Here is a 21643-nt window from a genome sequence, read left to right as displayed (position 1 = left end):
TTCATAAATTTCTGGGATTAAATTTAATAATCAACCAATCAGTCAGTAAGTCTTGATTTTATGTTTCAGGGACTAAGGATAAAGACAAAAATAATACCTGCCCTCAAGGAGCTTATATTTTATTCACAGAAAGACTTATACTCACAAGTAAATAAGAGATAATTTTTTTGAGGTACTGGGAGGGGGTAGGAATAACAAGGTTATTCATAAAGGAAAATGGAATTCATAATGGAATCATAAAGGGCGATGGGTAGGAGGTGGCAGCTGGGCAGAGTTTTAAAGGAAGTTAGCTTCCATGCCTTTTCACCGGCTCTTCCCAATGCCTGGAATTCATTTACTTCTCACCAGTCTCCCTGATTTTCTTCAAGAATATGTTTTAAGTCCCATCTTTTGTATAAACCTTTTCCTGATTCTCCTGCAAGCTATTATTCTATTCTATTCTTTTCTATTCTATTCTATTCACACCTTGCCCTATTTATGTTTGTACCTTCTTACATATAAAATATTTGTCTCCCCAAATGAATCTACTTTAATAATAAGCTCCCTGAGGGCAGGGACTGTTTACTTTTTTGGCTTTGTATATCTACTCCCCAGAACAAAGTAAGTGCTAAATACATGCTTGTTGCTTGATTGAATACAGGCCAACTAAAATATTTCCAAATAATTATGTTCCCTCCCACACCTCCACCCCTTATTTGATTTTGTTTTTGGCCAAGACTATAAAATTAAGCACTTACTACCAAAGTAAGTAATTGAGAAGCTTGTAGAGTGAAAGAAGAAACCATGAACTCCAAGTACTTGTGTTTTTAACAGGTTTGAATCAATCAAATCAATCCAGCAAGCATTTTTAGAGCTACAATGTGCTCTAAAATTTTTTTTCATTTATTTAATTTAGAGTGTTTTTCCATGGTTCCATGATTCTTGTTCTTTTCCTTCCCTTTTCCCTCCCCCCCTCCCATAGCCAACGAGCAATTCCACTGGGTTTTACATGTATTATACAATGTGCTTTTATTCCAAGTTAGAAGAAAAAACAATCCCTGGCCTTAAGGAGTTTACATTCTGCTTTTACATCAATTACATTGATATGATGGTTCAAAGCCTGCAAAGGGCTTTACATTCCTTATTGCAATTTAACATCACAACAACCATAAGGTAGAAGCTACTACAGGTATGACCATCCCTGTTTTACAGATGAGGAATCTGAGGCTCAGAGAGGTTAGGCATTTTGGGGATGGTCAGCTAATAAGTGCCAGGGGTCTTTTTGAAGCCTAGTCCAACAAATGGACCTAATCTACTAAGCAACCACTTTAAAAAAATGTTTCTTTAAATCATCTCCAAGTCTAAGTTTGCCAAGTGTAAACTCTTGGGAGAAGAGATAGTATCTTTGATGTGTCATTATAAGATGAAAGCCATATTGTTCCCTGGGTGTGTAATAACCTTTTGTGCTAGGAACAATATCCGCCATGTAGTCTAGGCTAGTTTTTCCTTAAAGGTATATTGAAACTGAGACCTAATTGATTCAGGGAACTAAGTCTTGGGTTGATGGCTAAGTACAAATGGCAGCCGACCAGGGGGGAGGAGGCAACTGCTGTTTCCTCTCTGGGCTTAGCCCTTACGCCAGCATGGCCAACATAAGGGCAGAGAAAGCTCTGCTTAGTTGACTAATACTGTATCTTTTTGCCAAATATCTTTTCTATAATGTGGTTAAGTAAACCTTTTATTAACTAGTAGAGGGTCTAGAATTTTTAAAAAAAATCACAAAAATGTTTATCATGAGTTTCTTTAATATTGTCCCTTAGAATATCACATGATATGGTTCCACGATTTCTTAATAATCTATACCTTATCAGGAAACTATACCTGCTTTTTCTGGCTAAAATTTCATTCCGTTTCTAAACCTAAAGCACAAGACAAGTCTGAAATGGGACTGGCCTATTTAAAAAAAATTTTTTTTTTAAACCCTTAACTTCTGTGTATTGACTCATAGGTGGAAGAGTGGTAAGGGTAGGCAATGGGGGTCAAGTGACTTGCCCAGGGTCACACAGCTGGGAAGTGTTAAAAATTTTTTAATGAAAAGAAAAAATATACATCAAACAACAACAACAAACTATCGATGTACATAATCAACCCTTAGCTCTGACCTATACTTAAGCAGGCAAATTGGGACCTCAGTAGGGGCAGCTAGACTTGGAGATGGGAAGTCCTGAGTTCAAATTTGGCCACAGACACTTACTAGCTGTATGACCTTGGGCAAATCATTTAACCCCAATGGTCTTGCCCTTTACCTCTCTTCCCATTCTTCCACCTTGGAACAATACTTAGAATCAATTCTAAGACAGGAGATAAGGGTTTAAAAAAAAAAAAAAAAAGGTAAGACCATGGTGAATAAAGAGCTGGGCTTGGAGTGAAGGAGACCCAAATGTTCAATCCAGTTTAGACATACACAGTGTGACCAGGATCGAGTGACTTAACCTCTGTTTACCTCAGTTTCCTCAGCTATAAGATGGAGATAACAATAGCCAGCACCAGTCTCACCAGGTTGTTGTGAATATTAAATGTAAAGTGCTTAGGATGGTGCCTAGAAGAGAGTAGATTCTCTATATATGTTTATTTCCCTCCTCATCCTCACTCAAACATAACTGGTATTAACGTCTTTCTTGTTTTGTTTTTATCACTTTTAAGGGCAAGGCTTTCAAAATCCTGCTCACCTTTTAGGAGGACATCAGTGTTTACTGACTGTTTAATATTTGTCATCATGTAATCTACTACATAGTCTAGTGATCTAAAATTTAACAAAAGATAGGAGCAATTTATTTCTTCCTCTTTGGAATAATTTGGTCCAACAGTGAGCAGAACTCTAGACTGGAAGTCAGGGAAAACTGAGCTCAAATCTTGCTTCAGAACTAAATGACCCTAAATTAGTCACTAAAACTTCTGTCTCAATTTCCTCATTCTTAAAATGGGGATAATAACAGAATCTACCCCACAGGATTGTTGTGTAGGTCAAATAGGATCACATGTAAAGCATTTTGTAAACCTTAAAGCACTATATAAATGTCAATTAATATTATGTCTTACTGTGAGAAAGTATTATGATTGAGAAATAAACCCCTTCACTTTGTCCAATTAATCATTACTCTAGAGTAAGACAAACTGCCCATAACCGAAATTCCCACAAATGACCTTGCTCTCACCATCTGCATGCATTCTTCACACTGGTCCTTACTGTCTATCAAATGGCAGATAATAACGCCAAGAGTTCTATACCATAAAGAGGTGTGATTTAGAATACTGTGGATAAATTCCCTGGGGAACAGATTTTGTTTTTTAAAATCACTAAAGTGATATTGTAAACTGTGGGCACTGATATGTTTCAAAAAAGAAACTCCATCAAAAAACTGCTCCCTAACTCCAGGCTTTACTTTTCTCACTCACAAAATGAAGTAGTTGGTCTAGATGTCTTTAAGGTATTTTTATCAACCCAAACTCTTTTAGCCAGTTAACATTCTGATTTCTATAATGGGCAATGTAAGCAGCTCTAAAAGTCTTCTGGTTAAGAGAGAAGTATGAGAAAAAAAGGACATGTAAATGAGCATTAAAATCCCTGTAAAGTACAGCCACATAAGATTTCCTGGTCCAATTTTGGCCTCCACATTTGGAAAACAACTTCCATCTTTTAATGGTACTCAGCAATAGACCAGGGACTTTTGAACATACACCTTGATATCATTCATTCCAATCTCCTTTGGTTTTCCTGCCTTTTGGTCCTTGTGGGTAAAAATAAAGAAGGCTTAGAGTGATGGAAAGTCCCTTATGAAGGCACTATGTTTAGATGATTGTACATTTTAGGGAGCCGAGGGAGAACAATTTAGTTTCTAGTCAGAACTGGTCAGACTTTCTTATTAGTCACACTTATTTGTATAATGACTTCTACTGGCATTTAACATGTTTGAACAGCTGTTAACCCTAACCTATTTAATAATCAGGCAATGCTCAAGTAGTGTGCCTCACCCACACGGCCGTCTGGCTGATGCCACCCATAACCGGGGGAGATGAAGAGAGTCTTACCTGCTAATGCAGTAGAAAGCGATAAGCCTGAATAAATCTGCAAAACTGATCCCAGAGCCTTCCAAGGAAAAGGCTAAAAAAAGAGATTATAGAAAACGGGTCAGTCTCCCAAAGTGCACCCTGAAAATGGGCAAGGCTCGTACACAAAAGCACTCTAAATGGTGTGCCCTGCAAGAAAGACTGCTTTTGCCATCTTAAACAAACTACCGTTTAGTTAATCAAAACCAACTGTGGAGACTATGTGTGTCAGCCAGAAACGGACTAGAGAATAGTCTGGCCGCATGAAGTTCCAGCCTCTCATTCCAAGTGCATGTTCTAATGCTTGGTAAACAGATCAAAACATTCAATTGCACAACTTTTTACTAACAAAACAAGGTTGAGATAGAGACTGGAAGATGGGATGAAGAGGGATGAGGAGATTAAGGTCGGAAGAACATGACATAGAATGTATCAAACCCTTCTACTCTTTCTGAACTGGCTGGGACCCATGGCTCCTTGATGATGCTTCTCAAGGCCTATTTCAGAAGGGTCAAAAATGCCCCAAGTTTTGGTAAAGCTCTTGGGTCATGAAAAAAGCTTTCAAGAAACAGTTCTCTGATGAACTCAGTGAGAATGACTCAGACACCCTCATATTTAATGTGCCCTCAAAACATAGGGACATTTCCAAATTATTGGAAAAGGTTTAAAAGTTAATGGGATCCAAGATGGATCACAGGAGCATAGAGTCTGTTCAAAGATTTATTTAGAGCTGGAAACAACCTGAGGGCTAGTTTAGCTCCTTCACTTTACAAACGAGTTGAAAAAGGCAATGAAGGGGTTTAAATCCTTGGAAATCACATTACTCGGATTATATGTTGCAAAATAATTCTCTATGACAACATTTCCTTTTGACAGAAAACATCTTTCATTTAAGCAATAGTAATGAATTTTATGAAGCTTAACTCCTAATGGATAAGACTATTTGGGTATAGGGTTCAGAAGAGCTGGAAATAGCATTGCTACTATGGATAAATGATGCCATTGGGCAGATCCATTTTCCCCTCTGAAAATTCCTAGATCATTGTAGAGGAGTCTGGAAGTTAGTGACTAAGAAAAAACTCAACAACATTCCAAATAACTAAAAGCAATTTATATCACATCCTTTTATGAAAAAATTACAAGAGCCTCTCCAGATTCTTTTGTTGTATTAAGTGTTTAGAAAAACCAAAGATTGTTTAAAATAGGTGGACTGTCAACTTGACTTAAAATATGTTTCGTAATGAAAATATTTTTGTTGTCATGGTGTTTGGGATCCAGCTCAAATCTTTGTCATTCTCATAACACCCAACATTCCTCCACAGGCCATCTGGGAGTCTAAGTTTCAAAGAACAAGCCAGTTGAGGAGGACTACAGTTGAGAAATGAAGACTTTCATCCTCTCCCAAACAGAATATCCAAATAAATATGCTTGCTTTGAGGATCTGTCCACAGGGAGCCAGGGATAGCCATTTGGAGAAGTGATATCTTACAGTTGCTAGAGTTGTGGCCACATGGTCACTGAGACCATAACCAGCTCTCCCAGTGATCATGAACTCGGTACAACTAAGTAATGTTTTCATCACTAAAGATGGAGCTAATAAAGAAGGGGAAGTTTGTATGTTGTAGTTTCTGCTTTCCTTACCACCAACCCAAGTGCTTAGTATTTACTCCCATGCTGCCCCCTAGAGAAGGCCAATTTCTGGTAAACTAATCCACAAAGATATTAATGATTTAATGTATTTGTTACTCTAGTAAGGATATTTGCATTTTGAGAAAACATAAATAAGGCAAAGTACACTTTTGTCAAAAGAGTGAATCTCCAATGATGGAATTTTGTATACTTTAGGACTATGATTTGTGGGTAAGAGACCTTCTTAAGCAAGAATTGATTAAACCTTTTCCCATGTCACTGACCACTTTTGCACTCTATGCAAGGATATGGACCCCCTTCTCAGAATAATATTTTTAAATGTATAAAATTCATACATAGGGTTACAAAAGAAACTAATTACATTGAAATCGTTATCAAACTTTTTAAAAAAATGTTCTTAGACTCCAGGTTAAGAAATCCTATAGAGAGATTTCAAATCATAATGCATAAAGTAGGATCTGGTTATTCTAGATCTATGCTCCTTTTGGTATAGGGCAGAATTAAGAGAGTTGGCCATTTCCAAGGATGATTCTCTAGTCAACCTGGTCAGGTACACTTTTTGGAAAGTGCCATGGAGTACATCATGCTATGTGTTCCACACTGTGTTGAGTGAACCTATTTGAGGAAAATAAAGAATCATGGGTAAACCTGAAGGGGTCTCACAGAAGGATGGGATCTAAAAGAAAAAGAATTTAGTATCTTCTGCAAAACTCCAAATTAATTTACATTAGGAGTAAAACATATTTTTCTATGGCTAAATTCATTTGGATGTTGGGAAGGATATAAGAATGGCCATTTCTTGTCTAGTTTATTTGGTGAACTTACACTGACTTAAAATATCTTTCCCGCCTTATGTTGGACTCATTATCATCATATTTGCTTAGCTAATACATCTACTGTCTCTATTATAAATATTAAGTGAATCAGTGCTATTTCATTCAAATTTAGACTTCTGATTCATACTACCCATGAATCTTTGAATGTTGATGTTTTTATGTAGACAGCATTATAAGATACTTGACATACAAATCACACTGTTTCACAGTCAAAGTTGAAGGTTATTTAGTAAAAAAAAGAGCTATAAAGCCAGGAGCTGATTGTTCTAATCTGTATCATTAGTTAATTAACATTAATTATTAATAATTAAACATTATTAACCATTATTCCTTAGTTAATTAATAATTAACATTATTAATTTTAGAAAAATAACCTTATTTCACCACTCAGCAAACTGATGACATCAAAGATAAAAAAAATAGATGTTGGAATGTTGTGAAAAGAAAGATACACTAGAGTAACTGGTGGAATGCTAAATTGGTACAACTTTACTGGAAAGCAATTTGAAATTTAGCAAAGTTGCAAAAATGTTAATAACCTTTTACACTGGGATACCCTGGCTGGGGATATACCTCAAGGTGACCAATGAGAAAAAGAAAAATTATAATGACCAGTCTTAGTTCCAAAGAAGATAAATTAGAAGGAACCTCCCCCCCCACTCCTTTGTAGCGGTGGGACACTGCATATAACATCAGACATTTTAAGATGATTTGGTTCGACTGAAATTTTTTCTCTCTTCCTCTTTTTCAAAAAGTGTTTGTAGGGGGCAGCTGGGTAACTCAGTGGATTGAGAGACAGGCCCAGAGATGGGAGGTCTTGGGTTCAAATCTGACCACAAACACTTCCCAGCTGTGTGACCCTGGGCAAGTCACTTGACCCCCATTGCCTAGCCCTTACCACTCTTCTGCTTTGGAGCCAATAAACAGTATTGACTCCAAGACGGAAGGTAAGGATTTAAAAAAAAAAAGGGTTTGTAAAAGGAATGGTTCTCTAGGGTAAGTGTGAGCAGTGCAAGAATGTAATATGATATAAAAAAAGATAACAAAACATAATCCATTTTAAAAAAAGAAAAAACCCTTCTATTTCTTTATATCTATTTCTTTAAAAGGGTAGAAGTGGGGTCAAATGATTAAATATCATGTCAAGCTTTAGAATCTGAGTTTCTAACACCCATAGGACTAAATTAAGTCCCCAGGAAGAGTACAGAACTAGAACCTGGTTGCTAACTTTACACATGATTTCAGTTCAAATGAATCCTCTTTGGTCCTCTGGTCTATCTTGCCTCCCCTTTTTGGTGTTGGGCAGGCTGACAGAACTATTTATTCCCTCTTTATTTTATTTAGACTTTTTATTTTTTATTTTTATTATTTTTATTTTATTTTATTTATTTTGGACTTTTTGTGAAGCCGATCCACATTGAGGCTTCACATACCAGATAAGCAACAAGTAGAAAAGAAACAGAATTACAAAAGAGTTAATTTCCCTCTAGACTTCCAAGAGCTGAATTCTACTTTTGATGAGTCTTTAATAGAGGAATAGAGGGTCATAGACAGAAAAGAACATATGTGCACCTCCCTCCCACCTTACATCACAAAGAAGTTAAATATCATGATAGCCATGTGGTGAACCAGTGGCAGATCTAGGAATATTTGATCACTCTAAGGTCCCATGCTTTAATCACAATTCAGTCTCCCCTAAAAACATTAGGGAAGCCTCTAAAACAGTGATAGAGTTCATATAACTGATAACGAAAATTTACACCAACTACTTACTATATGTGCTTTCCTTTATTGCAAACTCCTTGAGATATGACCCAAATTCGCTGGGCAGACGAAGTGAGAGCACTTTCTTTTGCATTTTAGAAGATTTTCGAACCAGGAAGATCTAGTTGTGAGGAGGAAAAAAAAAAAGGTTTGTCACTTAAAAATACTTCAGAAGTCATATGGTGTGTGACTTGCTTCAGTGCAATTTTCCTGTGAGAGGCTAAAAATGCTCCTTATGGATGAGCTTTTGAAGAATTCTATTCCAAACTCATCACTTTATAGTTGAATAGACTAAGTACCAGAGGTAAGTAATTTAGCCAAGAGGAAGCAAGTTGCAGAGGAAAGATTTACTTTGGTTTTTGTTTGTTTTCCCCACAATAATTTTCTAATGGGGGTGGGTGTATTTCAAGTCTGATTTCTGATATGTAAACTCTGGGACCAGGCAAAAGTAATTTAACTTCTCCGTGATCCAGGAAACCTCGAGACTATACATTACGGAAATTTCCAAACTCTAAATTCCCCATACCAATGAATTCACAGGTCTGGACCAAAAAAAGATAAAAATAAAGATGTACCAACTTCTCTTGAAAAAACCAAAATATTATCTAACATTAGCCAAAGTTCTCTTTTTAGACACATATTTGTTTTGAAAACTACAACTTTAAATTCTGATCTTTAGACAATCATTCTCTCACAATCCCTAACTCCTTTTGGTCTCTGTCTTTTTTCCACATTTCATGTGTTCTGATCTTTTGTCTCTTCCTCTGCATGTAGCTACTTTCCCCTCCATTTCCCCAATATTCTGAAAACTTTCATTATTTACAAAAAACCTCGCTCTAACTTGAATTACTGATGCCTTTGTTATTCTTCAAACAATAAGTGTTCAGGGCAGCTAGAGAGCCAGGCTGGGAGAAGCTGGCTTCAAATCTGGCTGTGGATACTTTCTGGATGTATGATCCTAAGCAAGTCACTTAACCTCAATTGCCTACCACTCTTCTGTATTAGAATTGATATTAAGGGGGCAGCTGGGTGGCTCTGTGGATTGAGAGTTAGGCCTAGAGATGGAATGTCCTAGGTTCAAATTTGGCCTCATACACTTCCTAGCTGTGTGACCTTGGGCAAGTCACTTAACTCCCATTATCTAGCCCTTACCACTCTTCTGCCTTGGAAACAATACACTGTATTGATTCTAAGTCAGGAGGTAAGGGTTTAAAAAAAAAACAAATTTTTTTTGAAAATTTAAAAAGAATTGATATTAAGACAGAAGGTATGAATTTTTTAAAAAAGTGGCCAGTTGTCAGGGAGTGAAATGGTACAGTATTAATGAGAATGCTTGCACTAGAGCAGTGATTCCCAAAGTGGGTGCTACCGCCCCCTGGTGGGTGCTGCAGTGATCCAGGAAAGCGGTGATGGCCACAGGTGCATTTATCTTTCCTATTAATTGCTATTAAAATTTAAAAAAAATTCATTTCTAGGGGGCTAAGTAATAAATTTTCTGGAAAGGGGGTGGCAGGCCAAAAATATTTGGGAACCACTGCACTAGAGTCAGATGAGAGTTCTAGCCATTTCTGCCACTTACTAGCTGTGTGACTTTGGACAAATGAAATGATCACAGGCTTTAATAGCCTTAATTTTTCTCTTAGTAAAAATGAAGACAATAATATCTTGAAAAGAAGTTGGGGGGGATTTCATTTCCCCCTATATCTATAAGCAAGGTTGAATTCTACTTTTGATGAATACCATTTAAGAGAAGAGTAGAGGGTCATTTACTGGGAGGCAGATTTCTGTGCATGAATATCTCCCAAGGTCATTGTGGGGTCTTCCTCTAGGAAAGATGGATGTGATATAGAGTAGACTCAAAAAAAGTAGTGGAAAATAGCCATTGGGCCGCAAAGGAGAAAAAGAATTCTCTCTTCCCTCAGATGTGGCAGGAAAGAGGTTTCTAGTGTAGAATCCTTTAGTTAATTTCATTTCAATTCAATAAACATTATTAAGCACCTCCTACATTCAAGATATTGATTATTTCACTGGAGAAGGACATGAAAGGGCACTATTTAGCAAATGAATTTCAGGGATTGATCATAATAATGTCCATTTCTATCTCTCCTTAGGATCTGCAAAGCCCTTCACAAATATTATCTCATTTGATTCTCACACATAGCCCTGGGAGATACGGATAATTATGTTCCCCAGTTTACAGATAAGAAAACAGGCAGGCAGAGGTTAAGTGACTTGCCCAGAGGTACATGGCTGGTGAGCATCTGAACTTGGGTCTTCTTGAGGGCAGATCTAGGGCTCTACCCACTGTGCCCTTCAGATGTCTCTAGAAGAGAGTTAGCTTACTAGATGGTGGCTAAAGAGCAGTGGCTTCACAAGAAGCTCATGGAACTCCTCAGAAGCAGTCCCATCTGTGATCAGGGATCACAGTGCATTATCCTTAAGGTGTCTAAAGGTGTGTACTGCTCTCCCTTCTGAAAATTCCGAGCCAGGAGGGGTGCCATCAGACATACAGAAGACTTGATCAAAAGGCAAAATACCTTAAAAAGTAGAAAAAGTTTTCCCTCCTGTTTTCCTCTATTTAAACATCAGAACTGCATGCTCATTTCTCCTCGCCACCCCACCCATTCAGTTTCACCTAGCTCTGGTGTCTCCCAGACACACCTAAAGAATAAGGCATAATTGTGAAATTGAAAAAGGTCTTATTTGCTATCCCTCACCTGCCAAGCCAGCCTGGCAGCTTTTGTCTCCGAGGCCAAGTCACACCTCAGCCACGGCTTCTTCCCTGCCGGTTCTGGATGGACATACCTGTCCCCCTTGGCTCCCCTCCCAACTAAATCACTGCTTGTTCCACATCTCTACCAGCCAGGGCTGCAAGCAGGGTAGGCTTATAACGAGATAACCCAGAAAGGACTTTGCAAACCTTTATAACCTTTATGTATGCATTGGCATAAAAGATAGAGTATTGGATTTGGAATCAGGAAGTTCAAATCCTGTCTGACACTGTGTAATCCTGAGCTTACCCTCTCTTAGCCTCTGTTTTCTCATCTGTAAAATAGGAGTAATTATAGAACCTACCTCACCCTTTGGTTGTGTGGATCAAATGAGACAAAGCTTTGTCAACCTTAATATACTGCATCCATCAGAGTCATTATTATTCTACATATGTGTGGTAATGGAAATACTTTTCAGCCTTCAGTTCCATGAGCTTTTTGAGGGCCCTGCACTATTCTGGGCACTTTGGGGAGGGGAAGAATTGGTTTTCTCCGAGTTTTAGAGAAAGGCTTCTGTGGAAGGAGGGTGGTACTGTTTGGATACTCAGAGACAATGAATGTTGACAACTTTTCCCATGAACTAGAACAGGTCACCATGATCTGCCTTTTTATCATTTTCTGCATCTTTATATGTCTGCCAAATTGAAATACCTAAAACATGGAATCTGATCATGTTATTCTCCTATTCAGAAAGCTTCAGAGCCTACCTCGGGGAGAAATTTAAATCCTCAGTCTGGCACGGCAAGCCTTTCGCAAGCTGATTCTCACTGACCTACCCTGCCCGTGCCTTTGCATAGGTGTCTCCCCTTGTCTGTCCCCTCCTACGTAAAGTCTTTCATGATCTTCAGCTTCTCACATTATTAATTTTCTTTGTCTCTTGAAATTACCTTTAATTGTTCTAGACGTACAAAAAAGATTCCCTTGTCAAAATATATGATCTTGAGGGAAGGGACTGTCTCACTCTTGCCATCTGTCACAATGCCTTGCATTGCTTAATAAATATTAAACTGAGTTCTTTTCTCAACCATCTTTTCCCTCTCTATCATTCACTTCCTTTTGCTATGAAATGTATCCCTTGGCCTGCCTCCATTCTCTGGCCATTTCTGTAACATATTTCCTCTGCCTTCATTTCAGCTCACATCAATGGTGTCAATGGTGAGGACCATGCTAAAGGTGGGAGGAAGCTGTCTTGTCAGATGGATCGACAGAAGAGTCACGTTTTTGCCAGGGATGCTACTCATACGAGTCTCAGCCGGAGTGCATACCTGCTGTAGGAGAGGGGAAGGGAGGGACAACTAGGCAAAAACCATTTGAGTTTGCAGGAATACAACACAGAAGCATTGAATGTGTAGGCAAGTGTAGATACCCACATTTTTTATAAGAAATAGAATATTCCAACTGGAAGCCCACAACATCATCTGCTACACAGGATTATTTCCTTCAAAGAATAAATCAACTAGGATAACTAATTGTTTTGTATCTTTTCAAATGCCATCCATTTTCTATTACTGATATAGATGTATGACAGGGCAAGATCTGCTTTCATTGCAAGACAGAATGGGAAAACCACAATATTGCCTTTAAGCAATAAATTAATCTAGCAGGACTGGATACTGCGTCCTGTTATGAATGGTAAAATGCAGCGTGATCCCTACATCATTCTTGGCACCACAAGTCACGAAGAGACAGGGGCTTAATGAGGAAGGATTATAATCTCCAAAAACTCTCCACCCCTAAACTGGGGACCTGACAGGCATTGTCAGTCTCATGCCAGAAGGAAAAAAGGAACAGCAACAGGGAAACTCCAAATCCAAGCTGTTAGACACTCAGGTCCTGCACTAAGGAAAGTGGGGGGTAGCAGGCATTTATTAAGCACCTACTATGTGCTTGGGACTGTGCTAATTGCTTTTTGAATTTTATCTCTTTTGATTCTCGAAACAACTCTAGGAGGTAAATGTTATTATCATCTCCATTTTATAGTTGAGGAAATTGAGGCAGACAGAGGTAAAGTGACTTGTCCAGGATCACAAAGCTGCTAAGTATCTGAGGCTAAATTTAATCTTGGGTCTTCCTGACTCCAGATTCTGCATTCTAACCACTGGCTTTGGACTCTGTGATCAAAATATATGAGAGAACTTTCAGGGGAACAAACATTTATTAAGTGACTACTACATACAAGGTTTAAAGCAGTGTGGTATTACAAATAAATTATAATTTTAATTGTATTATAATTACAAATAAATGACAAATAAAGTGTTGGACTTGGGAGTCGAGAAGACCTTGATTCAAATCCTACTCCAGGAGCTCATTAGCTATATGATTACAGGCAAGTCACATCTTCTCTGAGTTTATGTAGCGATTGCGATTTGAAGTTACTGATTTAAAAGTGATCTCTATGCCAGTGCTGGAGTTCCCCATCGCTCCTTGTGAAATCACAGATCCTTCACATATATAAAAGGCACTGGGTCAGCCCCTTTTGGTCAGCAACCTAGATGATAAATTCTGTCAAAGTTTTGTTGCTTACCCCTGGCGGCTGGGATTGAAGTATTCCTGCTACTTCTTCATCACTTAAACTGAGCTGTAGCCATATGGGATGAGTATGCAGAAGGCGATCCAATATGCTGAGTCTGTTGGAGAGGCTGTCGTAGCCAGAATCCCGGGGGTAGCTTTTTAATTCCTTTTTTTCAGGGCAGACATCATCCAAGTGTTTCACTGTACTAGAAGGAAGAGGGAAAAACGGGTGTTTAAAGAGTTGTGAGATATATATATATATATATATTTCCCCAATCGAAAATTCTTCCTTGTAATCTCAATGATAGAATCTCAGAGTAGGAAAAGACCCTAGAGGAGAGTCTATTTTCATTCTGATTCCAGTCCCTCTCCTCTCAATTCATCTTCTACCAAATGCTGCCAAATTATCTTCCTAATGTTAGTTTTTATGTCCCTTATGTGCCAGGCACTGTGCTGAGCACTTTACAAATATTATATCACTTGATTCTTTTGATAACCCTGGAAGGGAGGGTGCTATTATTGTTCCCATTTGATATATGTGGAGACACTGACTTACCCAAGGTCCTACAGCTAGTAAACGTCTGATGATTTGAACTTAGGTGTTTGTGATTCCAAGCTCAGTGCTCTATCCATTGTGCCACTTAGTTGCAAATCCTATAGCTCTAATTAAATATGAACTATTATCTTAGTTATATGGAGCTAATGAAGTGTTCTGCAATACTATACTATTTAAACTAGTAAAACTATCAATTTAGGGAATCTAATTTTTTTAAACAAAGGCCACATACACATACATTCTCACATGTTGTCTTTGGCATATTTTAGAGGGAAAGGGCTGGCTATGCCGGATATGCCACTGGTTTTAGCTGTATGAATATTATCCTGGACTTGCTTTAATGAAACAAAAAAGCATGGTAGGTGTGAGGAAGGGGGAGTATTGAAGATCCAATCATACTATTCATCCATATCCCATTTATATCTCTTCTTGAAGGAAATGTCAAATCTATAATATCTCTCGAATTAGAGTATTTCATCATCTTCAACTTTTGCTCCTCGTACATTATTTTGCATTTGTTCATTTGAACATCTATTTGTCTTAGAAGCCATTAATATCTGTTAGGCTCTGCTGGCTCCCATGATTAACTTAGCCTCTCAATTTAAAAAAAATGGAACTTCACGGGGCAGCTGGGTAGCTCAGTGGATTGAGAGCCAGGCCTAGAGACAGGAGGTCCTGGATTCAAATCTGGCCTCAGACACTTCCCATCTGTGTGACCCTGGGCAAGTCACTTGACCCCCCATTGCCTAGCCCTTACCACTCTTCTGCGTATTGACTCCAAGATGGAAGGTAAGGGTTTAAAAAAGAAAAAGGAACTTCAGGCTTAACTTTAAGCTGCTCATATAATTAATTATATGCCATAAGACCAACATGATTGGTTCAACTTGAAGGGTTAACTTAGTCATTTACAGAGGTAAGACCTTTATGGTTATTCCTGTATATGGCCTCTCTTTTGGGGACAATTTGGGGACAAATCATTGTTTTTTTTAAAAAAAAAAGGACTTATCTGGCCTCAGACACTTCCTAGCTGTGTGACCCTGGGCAAGTCACTTAACCCCCATTTCCCAGCCCTTACCATTCTTCTGCCATGGAACCAATACACAGAATTGATTTTTAGGCAGAAGGCAAGAGTTATTAAAAAAAAAAAAAGGATCTGACACTTTCAAAAACTGAAATCATAGGATGTGCCATAGTATGAAAGGGCAGGAAGGTGGTGCAATGGATAGGAGGTACTGGGTTGAAATCTAGCCTCAGATACTTCCTAGCTGTATGATCCTGGGCAAGTCACTTAAGCCCAAATGCCTAACCCTTACCATTCTTCTGCCTTGGAACTGATACTTAACAGGGATTCTAAGATAGAAGGTAAGGATTAAGGGGGGAAAAAAAGAAATACATAGTATGATGAAAAAAGCTATCCCACTTTGAGAGAAAGAACTAATGGAGTCTAAAAGTAGACTGTAGCATACTATTTTTTGCGCTTTTTTTTTTTTGGTATGTGCTTTTTTTCCACAACATGACTAATGTGGAATTTTTTTTTGCATAATTGCACATGTATAACCTACGTAAAATTGTTTATCATCTCATGGAGAAGGAGGGAGGAGAACTTGAAACTCAAATTTTTAACAAACTCTTAAAAAATATTTTTTGCATCCAATTGCAAAAAACAAAACAAAATAAAAAAATACAACTACATGGTACAGTGCTTTGGAGTCACAGGATCTGGGTTCAAAGCTTTTTCTGGTACTTACTATCAGTGTGACCTTAGGCAAGTTACCTAATTTTGTTAGACCTAATTTTCCTCATCTGTAAAATGAGGAGAGTGGGGTAAAGGGTTTGAACTACGTGACCTCTGAAATATCTTCTAACTCTAGATTTGTGATCCCATGGCCAGACTCCTATTTATAAAAGAGAAATGAAGTTGCCACTTAGATTTGGGTCTCACACCTAAAGACCCAAATCAGTTGCCCAGAGAGCATGCTGAAAACTAAGAGAAAGAGAAAAAAACTTGGAAAGAGACAAGGGATATTTTTTTGATCATTTCAAAGTCAAAATGTTAAGGCAGTGGGGTTTGGGGGTTAAAATGATCATGGCTCTTTCATAATCTGCCAAATGTTGCATTTGGGGTTAGTTCCCTCTGCTTCCCCTCCCACTCCTTTTGGGTGGAGTTGTGCTCAGAAATATCACACCCTTTCATTTCTCACATCTCATAACTCTCAATTTACACACCATTTCCTCAGCAGCATTTTTCATATATGTTCGGTAAGATCATTTTATCTGGTTATTTGTGTTTATAGTGAATTTCAGTTGCTGAAAAATCACTGCTTATCCCATCCCAAGTCAAAACTTCTTCCTTTGAAGACTCAGTTCTTTGGAGCCAGAACCACTACCGTTCTGCAGCAGACTGCCAGAAGGAATGAGAATTCTTGACAATTTTCAACTCCTGTTGATTGCTTTTTCTTTGAGATGTGGAAAATGTTATCATTTGGAGCCAGTCTTGAATTTCTCCTTGCATAGAATTTACCCTTTATTAGACTTCAGTGGGACTCAAAGTCTAAGAAGTGCTGTGTTAGGGGAAGCTAGGAAGCTCAGTGGATTGAGAGTCACACCTAGAGATGGGAGGTCTTAGGTCTTAGGTTCAAATGTGACCTCAAGTACTTCCTAGCTAATGATCTTGGACAAGTCATTTAACCTCTAATGCTTAGCTTTTACTGCTCTTCTACCTTGGAACCAATATATAGTACTGATTCTAAGATGGAAGCTAAGGGTTTTATTATTTTTTTTAAAGAACTGTAATCTAGGGGTGTGTCCACCCCCCAGGAAGTAAAAATCTTCTGCTTTAAATGATAATAGCTGGGGGCAACTGGGTAGCTCAGTGGATTGAGCACCAGGCCTAGAGATGGGAGGTCCTAGGTTCAAATCTGGCCTCAGACACTTTCCAGCTGTGTGACCCTGGGCAAGTCACTTGACCCCCATTGCCCACCCTTACCACTCTTCTGCCTTAGAGCCAATACACAGTATTGACTCCAAGATGGAAGGTAAGGGTTTAAAAAAATGATAATAGCTAATAATGATAGTATTTTATGGCCACTTAAGGTTTGTAAATTATTATTTTATTTTACTCTCATGGTCACTCTGGGAGGTAAATACTATTATCTCCACTTTACAGATGAGGAAACTGCAACAAGAAAGGTAAAGAAATTTATCCAGAGTTACACAGATAGTGTTTGAGGTAGGATTTAAATTCCTGATTGCTTTTTTTTTTAAACTCTTACTTTCTGTCTTGGAATCATTGATTCTAAGGCAGAAGAAAGATAAGGATTAGACAACTGGGGTTAAGTGACTTCTAGGAAGTGTCTGAGGAAAGATTTGACCCCAGGTCCTCCTGAACCTAGACCTGACGCTTTATCCACTGGGCTACCTAGCTACCCCTGCTGATTTTATTTTCTTGACTCCAGGTCTAGCATTTTATACACTACATGGCAAATCAATAAACATTACTTCCCCCCCTCGCAAAAAACTCCAACACCCTAATTTTATAATTTGTCTGTTTTCTAAGTGCTTGGCAAATAGACATTGTAGCTTTAGAATCATTACAAAAAGACAAGAGATCATCTTGGAAATATAGCAGAATTAGTAGAATAAAAGGCCTGAGGCTCTCTTAAAAGGGGATCATAACTGCTGAATTTTTTGTGGTTGTCAAATTGTGTTTATGGTTGAAAACAGTTTCATCAATAGTAGGATTCTGGATACACTAGCCTTTTTTTTTTTTTTTTTTAGGAGGGCTATTAGGATAGAGAAGAGACTTGAAATTATGACAAATTTCCAGAACTGAGGGTATTAGCCTAAATAAAAGATTTAGGATGGACATGAAGAACTCTGTCTTCATGTATTTGAAGAGTTTTCATGAGATAGGGCTAAGATTTGTTTGGTTTATGCTTGGGGGCATAGAATTGAGACCAAGAACCACAGTAGGAAGCTCCTGGAAAGCAGACCTCAGCTTGATATAAGAAAAATCCTCCTGATTACAGCAGTTTAGCCAGTCAGTCAATAAACATTTAGTAAGGTTTTACTATGTGCTAGGCACTGAGCTAAGAGCTGGGAATAAAAATAAAAGCAGGAAGAAAAAGCCAGGAGGGGTGGGGGGTGGGGGGGACACCAAGAAGGGGAAATGAGGTTCATAAAATCAAAACCAAGCAGAAAAGCTGGTGAAAAATGAAGAGCTGGCTGGAAATTTGTGGCCCTCTAAATAAAAGGATGCTTTGGGAGGCTATTGAGGCTACAGATCAATGCTAAAGCAATCTCCATGCTGAGATTTCTGGTGATGAGCTTTTCTTGGGGGTTCCATGATATTGGTGGAAGTAGTCTAGGGGTACAGTCAGCTTCAAGGGGGAAGAGGTTTCTATAAAATGGTAGAAGTCCTGTGGAATGTCAGAGTTGGAGCTCAGAGAAGAATGCAGTTTGGAAATGCAAAGGGCTTCTTAAGGGAAAGGACCCGAGGGATTTCATGATACCAGAGAGTAAAGGGAAAGGAAAAGTCTTCAAAGACCAGACGACCAGGCTTGTTGTACAGGAAATTCATGCTTTATGTTTAACGAACCTCCTATGGTGCAGTGGGATTGAGTGCAGGCCCTGGAGTCAGGAAACCTCAACTTCCAGAGTTGAAACCTGGCAAGAGATATGACTAGCTATATGACTCTGGGCAAGTCTCTTAACCCTACTTGCCTCAGTTTCCTCATCTGTAAAATGAGCTAGAAAATGAAATAGTAAACCACTATCTTTGTATATTTGCTAAGAAAACCCTAAAAAAGGTCACGAAGAATCGGAGACAACTGAAATGATTGAACATGTCTGAAGATAACAAAATTTATTAAGAGCCTACTCTGTCTGACCTCACTAGGTGTGTGACTCTGGACAAGTCACTTAACCCATTTGACTTAGTTTTCTCATCTGTAAAATGAGTTGAAGAAGAAAACAACAAATTGCTCCAATATCTTTGCCAGAAAAACCCCAAAAGGGGTCATGAAGAGTTTGATATGACTGGACAACAACAACATGTGCCAAAAAAAAAAACAAACAAAAAAAAAAACGTTTGGGGGGGCAGGATATAAAAAGAGGCAAAAGGAGCTTACAATCACCTTCTACACACTTTTCAAACCAAAATATCCTTTTAAGCCACCATTTCTCAATTTGTAAAGTTAATGTCAATTAGAATATAAGCTCTCTGAGGGCAAGAACTATTCTCTCTTCTATATGTGTAGTCCCAGCACTTAAGAGCAATCAGTGTTTAGTAATTGCTTTTTTCCTTCTTTGAAGACAGGTCCAAAGAAAGGACCTGCAATATTATCAATTAAGGTTTTCCTTACGTTCTACAACGTAAACCTGCAGAAGCTGCCCTTGCAAGCTCGCTGGTCTACAGTTGTCACAGAGTTCAGTCAAACACAGTTCCTTCCATGGCATAGCACTAGAATACAAACCTAAACCATATATTCTTTAGGCTTTACAAAGGTGTTGTTTTTTCTAGAATTAGGAAATAGCTAGGATGTGAAGCATAGATTTCCATTTGAAATGGAAGGTCCTTCAGGCAAGAACTTTAAATTTTTGGTCTTTGAATACATGGCAACTAAAAATAATGCCTTATATGATAGCGGAAGGGAGAGGAAGGGGGAGAAAAGGCCTTTATATAGGGCCTACTAAGTGTCAGACATTGTGCTAAGTATTTTGCAAATATTTCATTTTATCCTTACCACAGCCTGGGAAGGTAGATGCTACTACTATCATCCCTATTTAGAGTTATGGAAATTGAGACAAACAAAGATTAAGTGACTCTCTTAGCATCAAATGGTAAGAGTCTGAGGCTGGATTGGAATTCAAGACTTCTTGACTCCAAGTCCGGTGCCGTCTCTACCGAATCTCTACAGAAAGAACCTTAGATGTTGTCAGCATTTCAGACAGTATGAAGAACTCTGATTGAATTTCTATCAGAATCCACTCCAAGGGGGCAGCTGGGTAGCTCAGAGGATTGAGAGTCAGGCCTAGAGACAGGAGGTCCTGGGTTCAAATTCAGCCTCAGACACTTCCCAGCTGTGTGACCCTGGGCAAGTCACTTGACCCCCCATTGCCCACCCTTACCACTCTTCCACCTAGGAGCCAATACACAGAATTTAAGGGTTAAAAAAAAAAAAAAAAAAGAATCCACTCCAAGGTAGCTGCCTGAATGGAGAAAGGAGTAGATCAGGCTCTCAACAATGAACAAAATCACACCAGACGAAGACATCCGATGAGAAATATACAGTAAGGGATTTATTTTACTCCAGCGCTGCACTTCAGTGAGAAGGTCCCAGACAATGAGAAAGGATGTTAGCAGCAAGACCAGAGCCTGAACAAGCATACAAGTCAGAAGCTTTCCAATGCAATTAGAGACAAGCTAGAAATATGGGTGGTTTGAAAAGCTCTGTGTGGAGTGGAGGGCTTCCTGAGAAAGCACTGTGGTGGATGCGAACCTTCAGTGAGGATCCTGAAGTATCCTGGAGCAACGACAGTACTCAGGTCAGGCCAGCGCAGGCCCTTGAGTTCTGAGATCCCTACTTTTCATAGCACAGCTCAGTGGTGCAGTGGATAGAGCACTGGGTCCAGAGTCAGGAAGACCTGACTTCAAATACAGCCTCAGACATTTACTAGCTGTATGACTCTGTGCAAGTCATTTAATTTTTGTTCCTCATCTACAAAACGGGATTAATAGCACATATCTCATGCTTAGCATAGTACCTGGAACAAAGCAGGTGCTATATAAATGTTAGATAGAATAATAAAAATTATTACTATCAATCTGTCCTGAGACACCAGAGAGATATGAAAACACTAATCATTTTATTATAATTACTATAGATCCAGAGATGCCTTCACTCCAAATTGGTTGGAAAGAGTATCACCATACCAACTATAGGCACATACTCAGTGGGAAAAAAAGAATTTGCTACAAAGACTACATAAATACTTTGGAAAAACGGAGCAAGACAAATACCAGAACAAAAACAAAAGATGGAAAAATAGGAAATATAAGCTGATGTTGAAAAAGTAACTAAATGAGAAAATAGATTAAAAAGAGATAATTTAAGACATCATTGAACTCCCTGAAAAACAAGATTTTTTTTTTGAAATCTGGACACTATATTTCAAGAAATGATAAATGAAAAGTCCATATATATTAGTTCTAGGGAACATGCTAGAACTAATATATATGAGGGAGGATAGTGCCAAGAAAAGATCAATTACAAGCAAAATGAATTTCTTGGCCTTAAAAAAGGGTGATGGGAAGATTAAAAGATAGCAAAAAGAACTTGAATCTGGGGTGGGGGATTAATTCATCAATAGAGGATAGTTGACTAAATTGCAGTATATGAATGTAATAGAATGATCTCACAGTAAGAAATGAGGAAAAAGGCGACTTCAGAGAATCCTGAGAATTAGGA

At 38.4% G+C, this 21643-nt stretch overlaps 1 protein-coding gene across 1 annotated transcript in view; it reads right to left on the bottom strand.

Annotated features, from left to right (window-relative positions):
- Positions 1-21643, bottom strand: part of RIN2 (Ras and Rab interactor 2) — a 249154-nt gene that overhangs the window by 36792 nt on the left and 190719 nt on the right. The window contains exons 5-7 of the mRNA XM_044663428.1: positions 13632-13824; positions 8346-8457; positions 4069-4141 (exon numbers count right to left, since the gene is read on the bottom strand). Of these exons, the coding sequence (XP_044519363.1) occupies positions 4069-4141; positions 8346-8457; positions 13632-13824 (378 nt within the window). The remainder of the gene's footprint in view (positions 1-4068; positions 4142-8345; positions 8458-13631; positions 13825-21643) is intronic.

This window comes from Gracilinanus agilis, chromosome 2 (genome assembly GCF_016433145.1).
Source record: "Gracilinanus agilis isolate LMUSP501 chromosome 2, AgileGrace, whole genome shotgun sequence".
Classification (NCBI taxonomy): Eukaryota; Metazoa; Chordata; class Mammalia; order Didelphimorphia; family Didelphidae; genus Gracilinanus; species Gracilinanus agilis.
The sequence above is the reverse complement of the archived record's forward strand: the minus strand, read 5'-3'. Positions and strand labels throughout refer to the sequence as shown.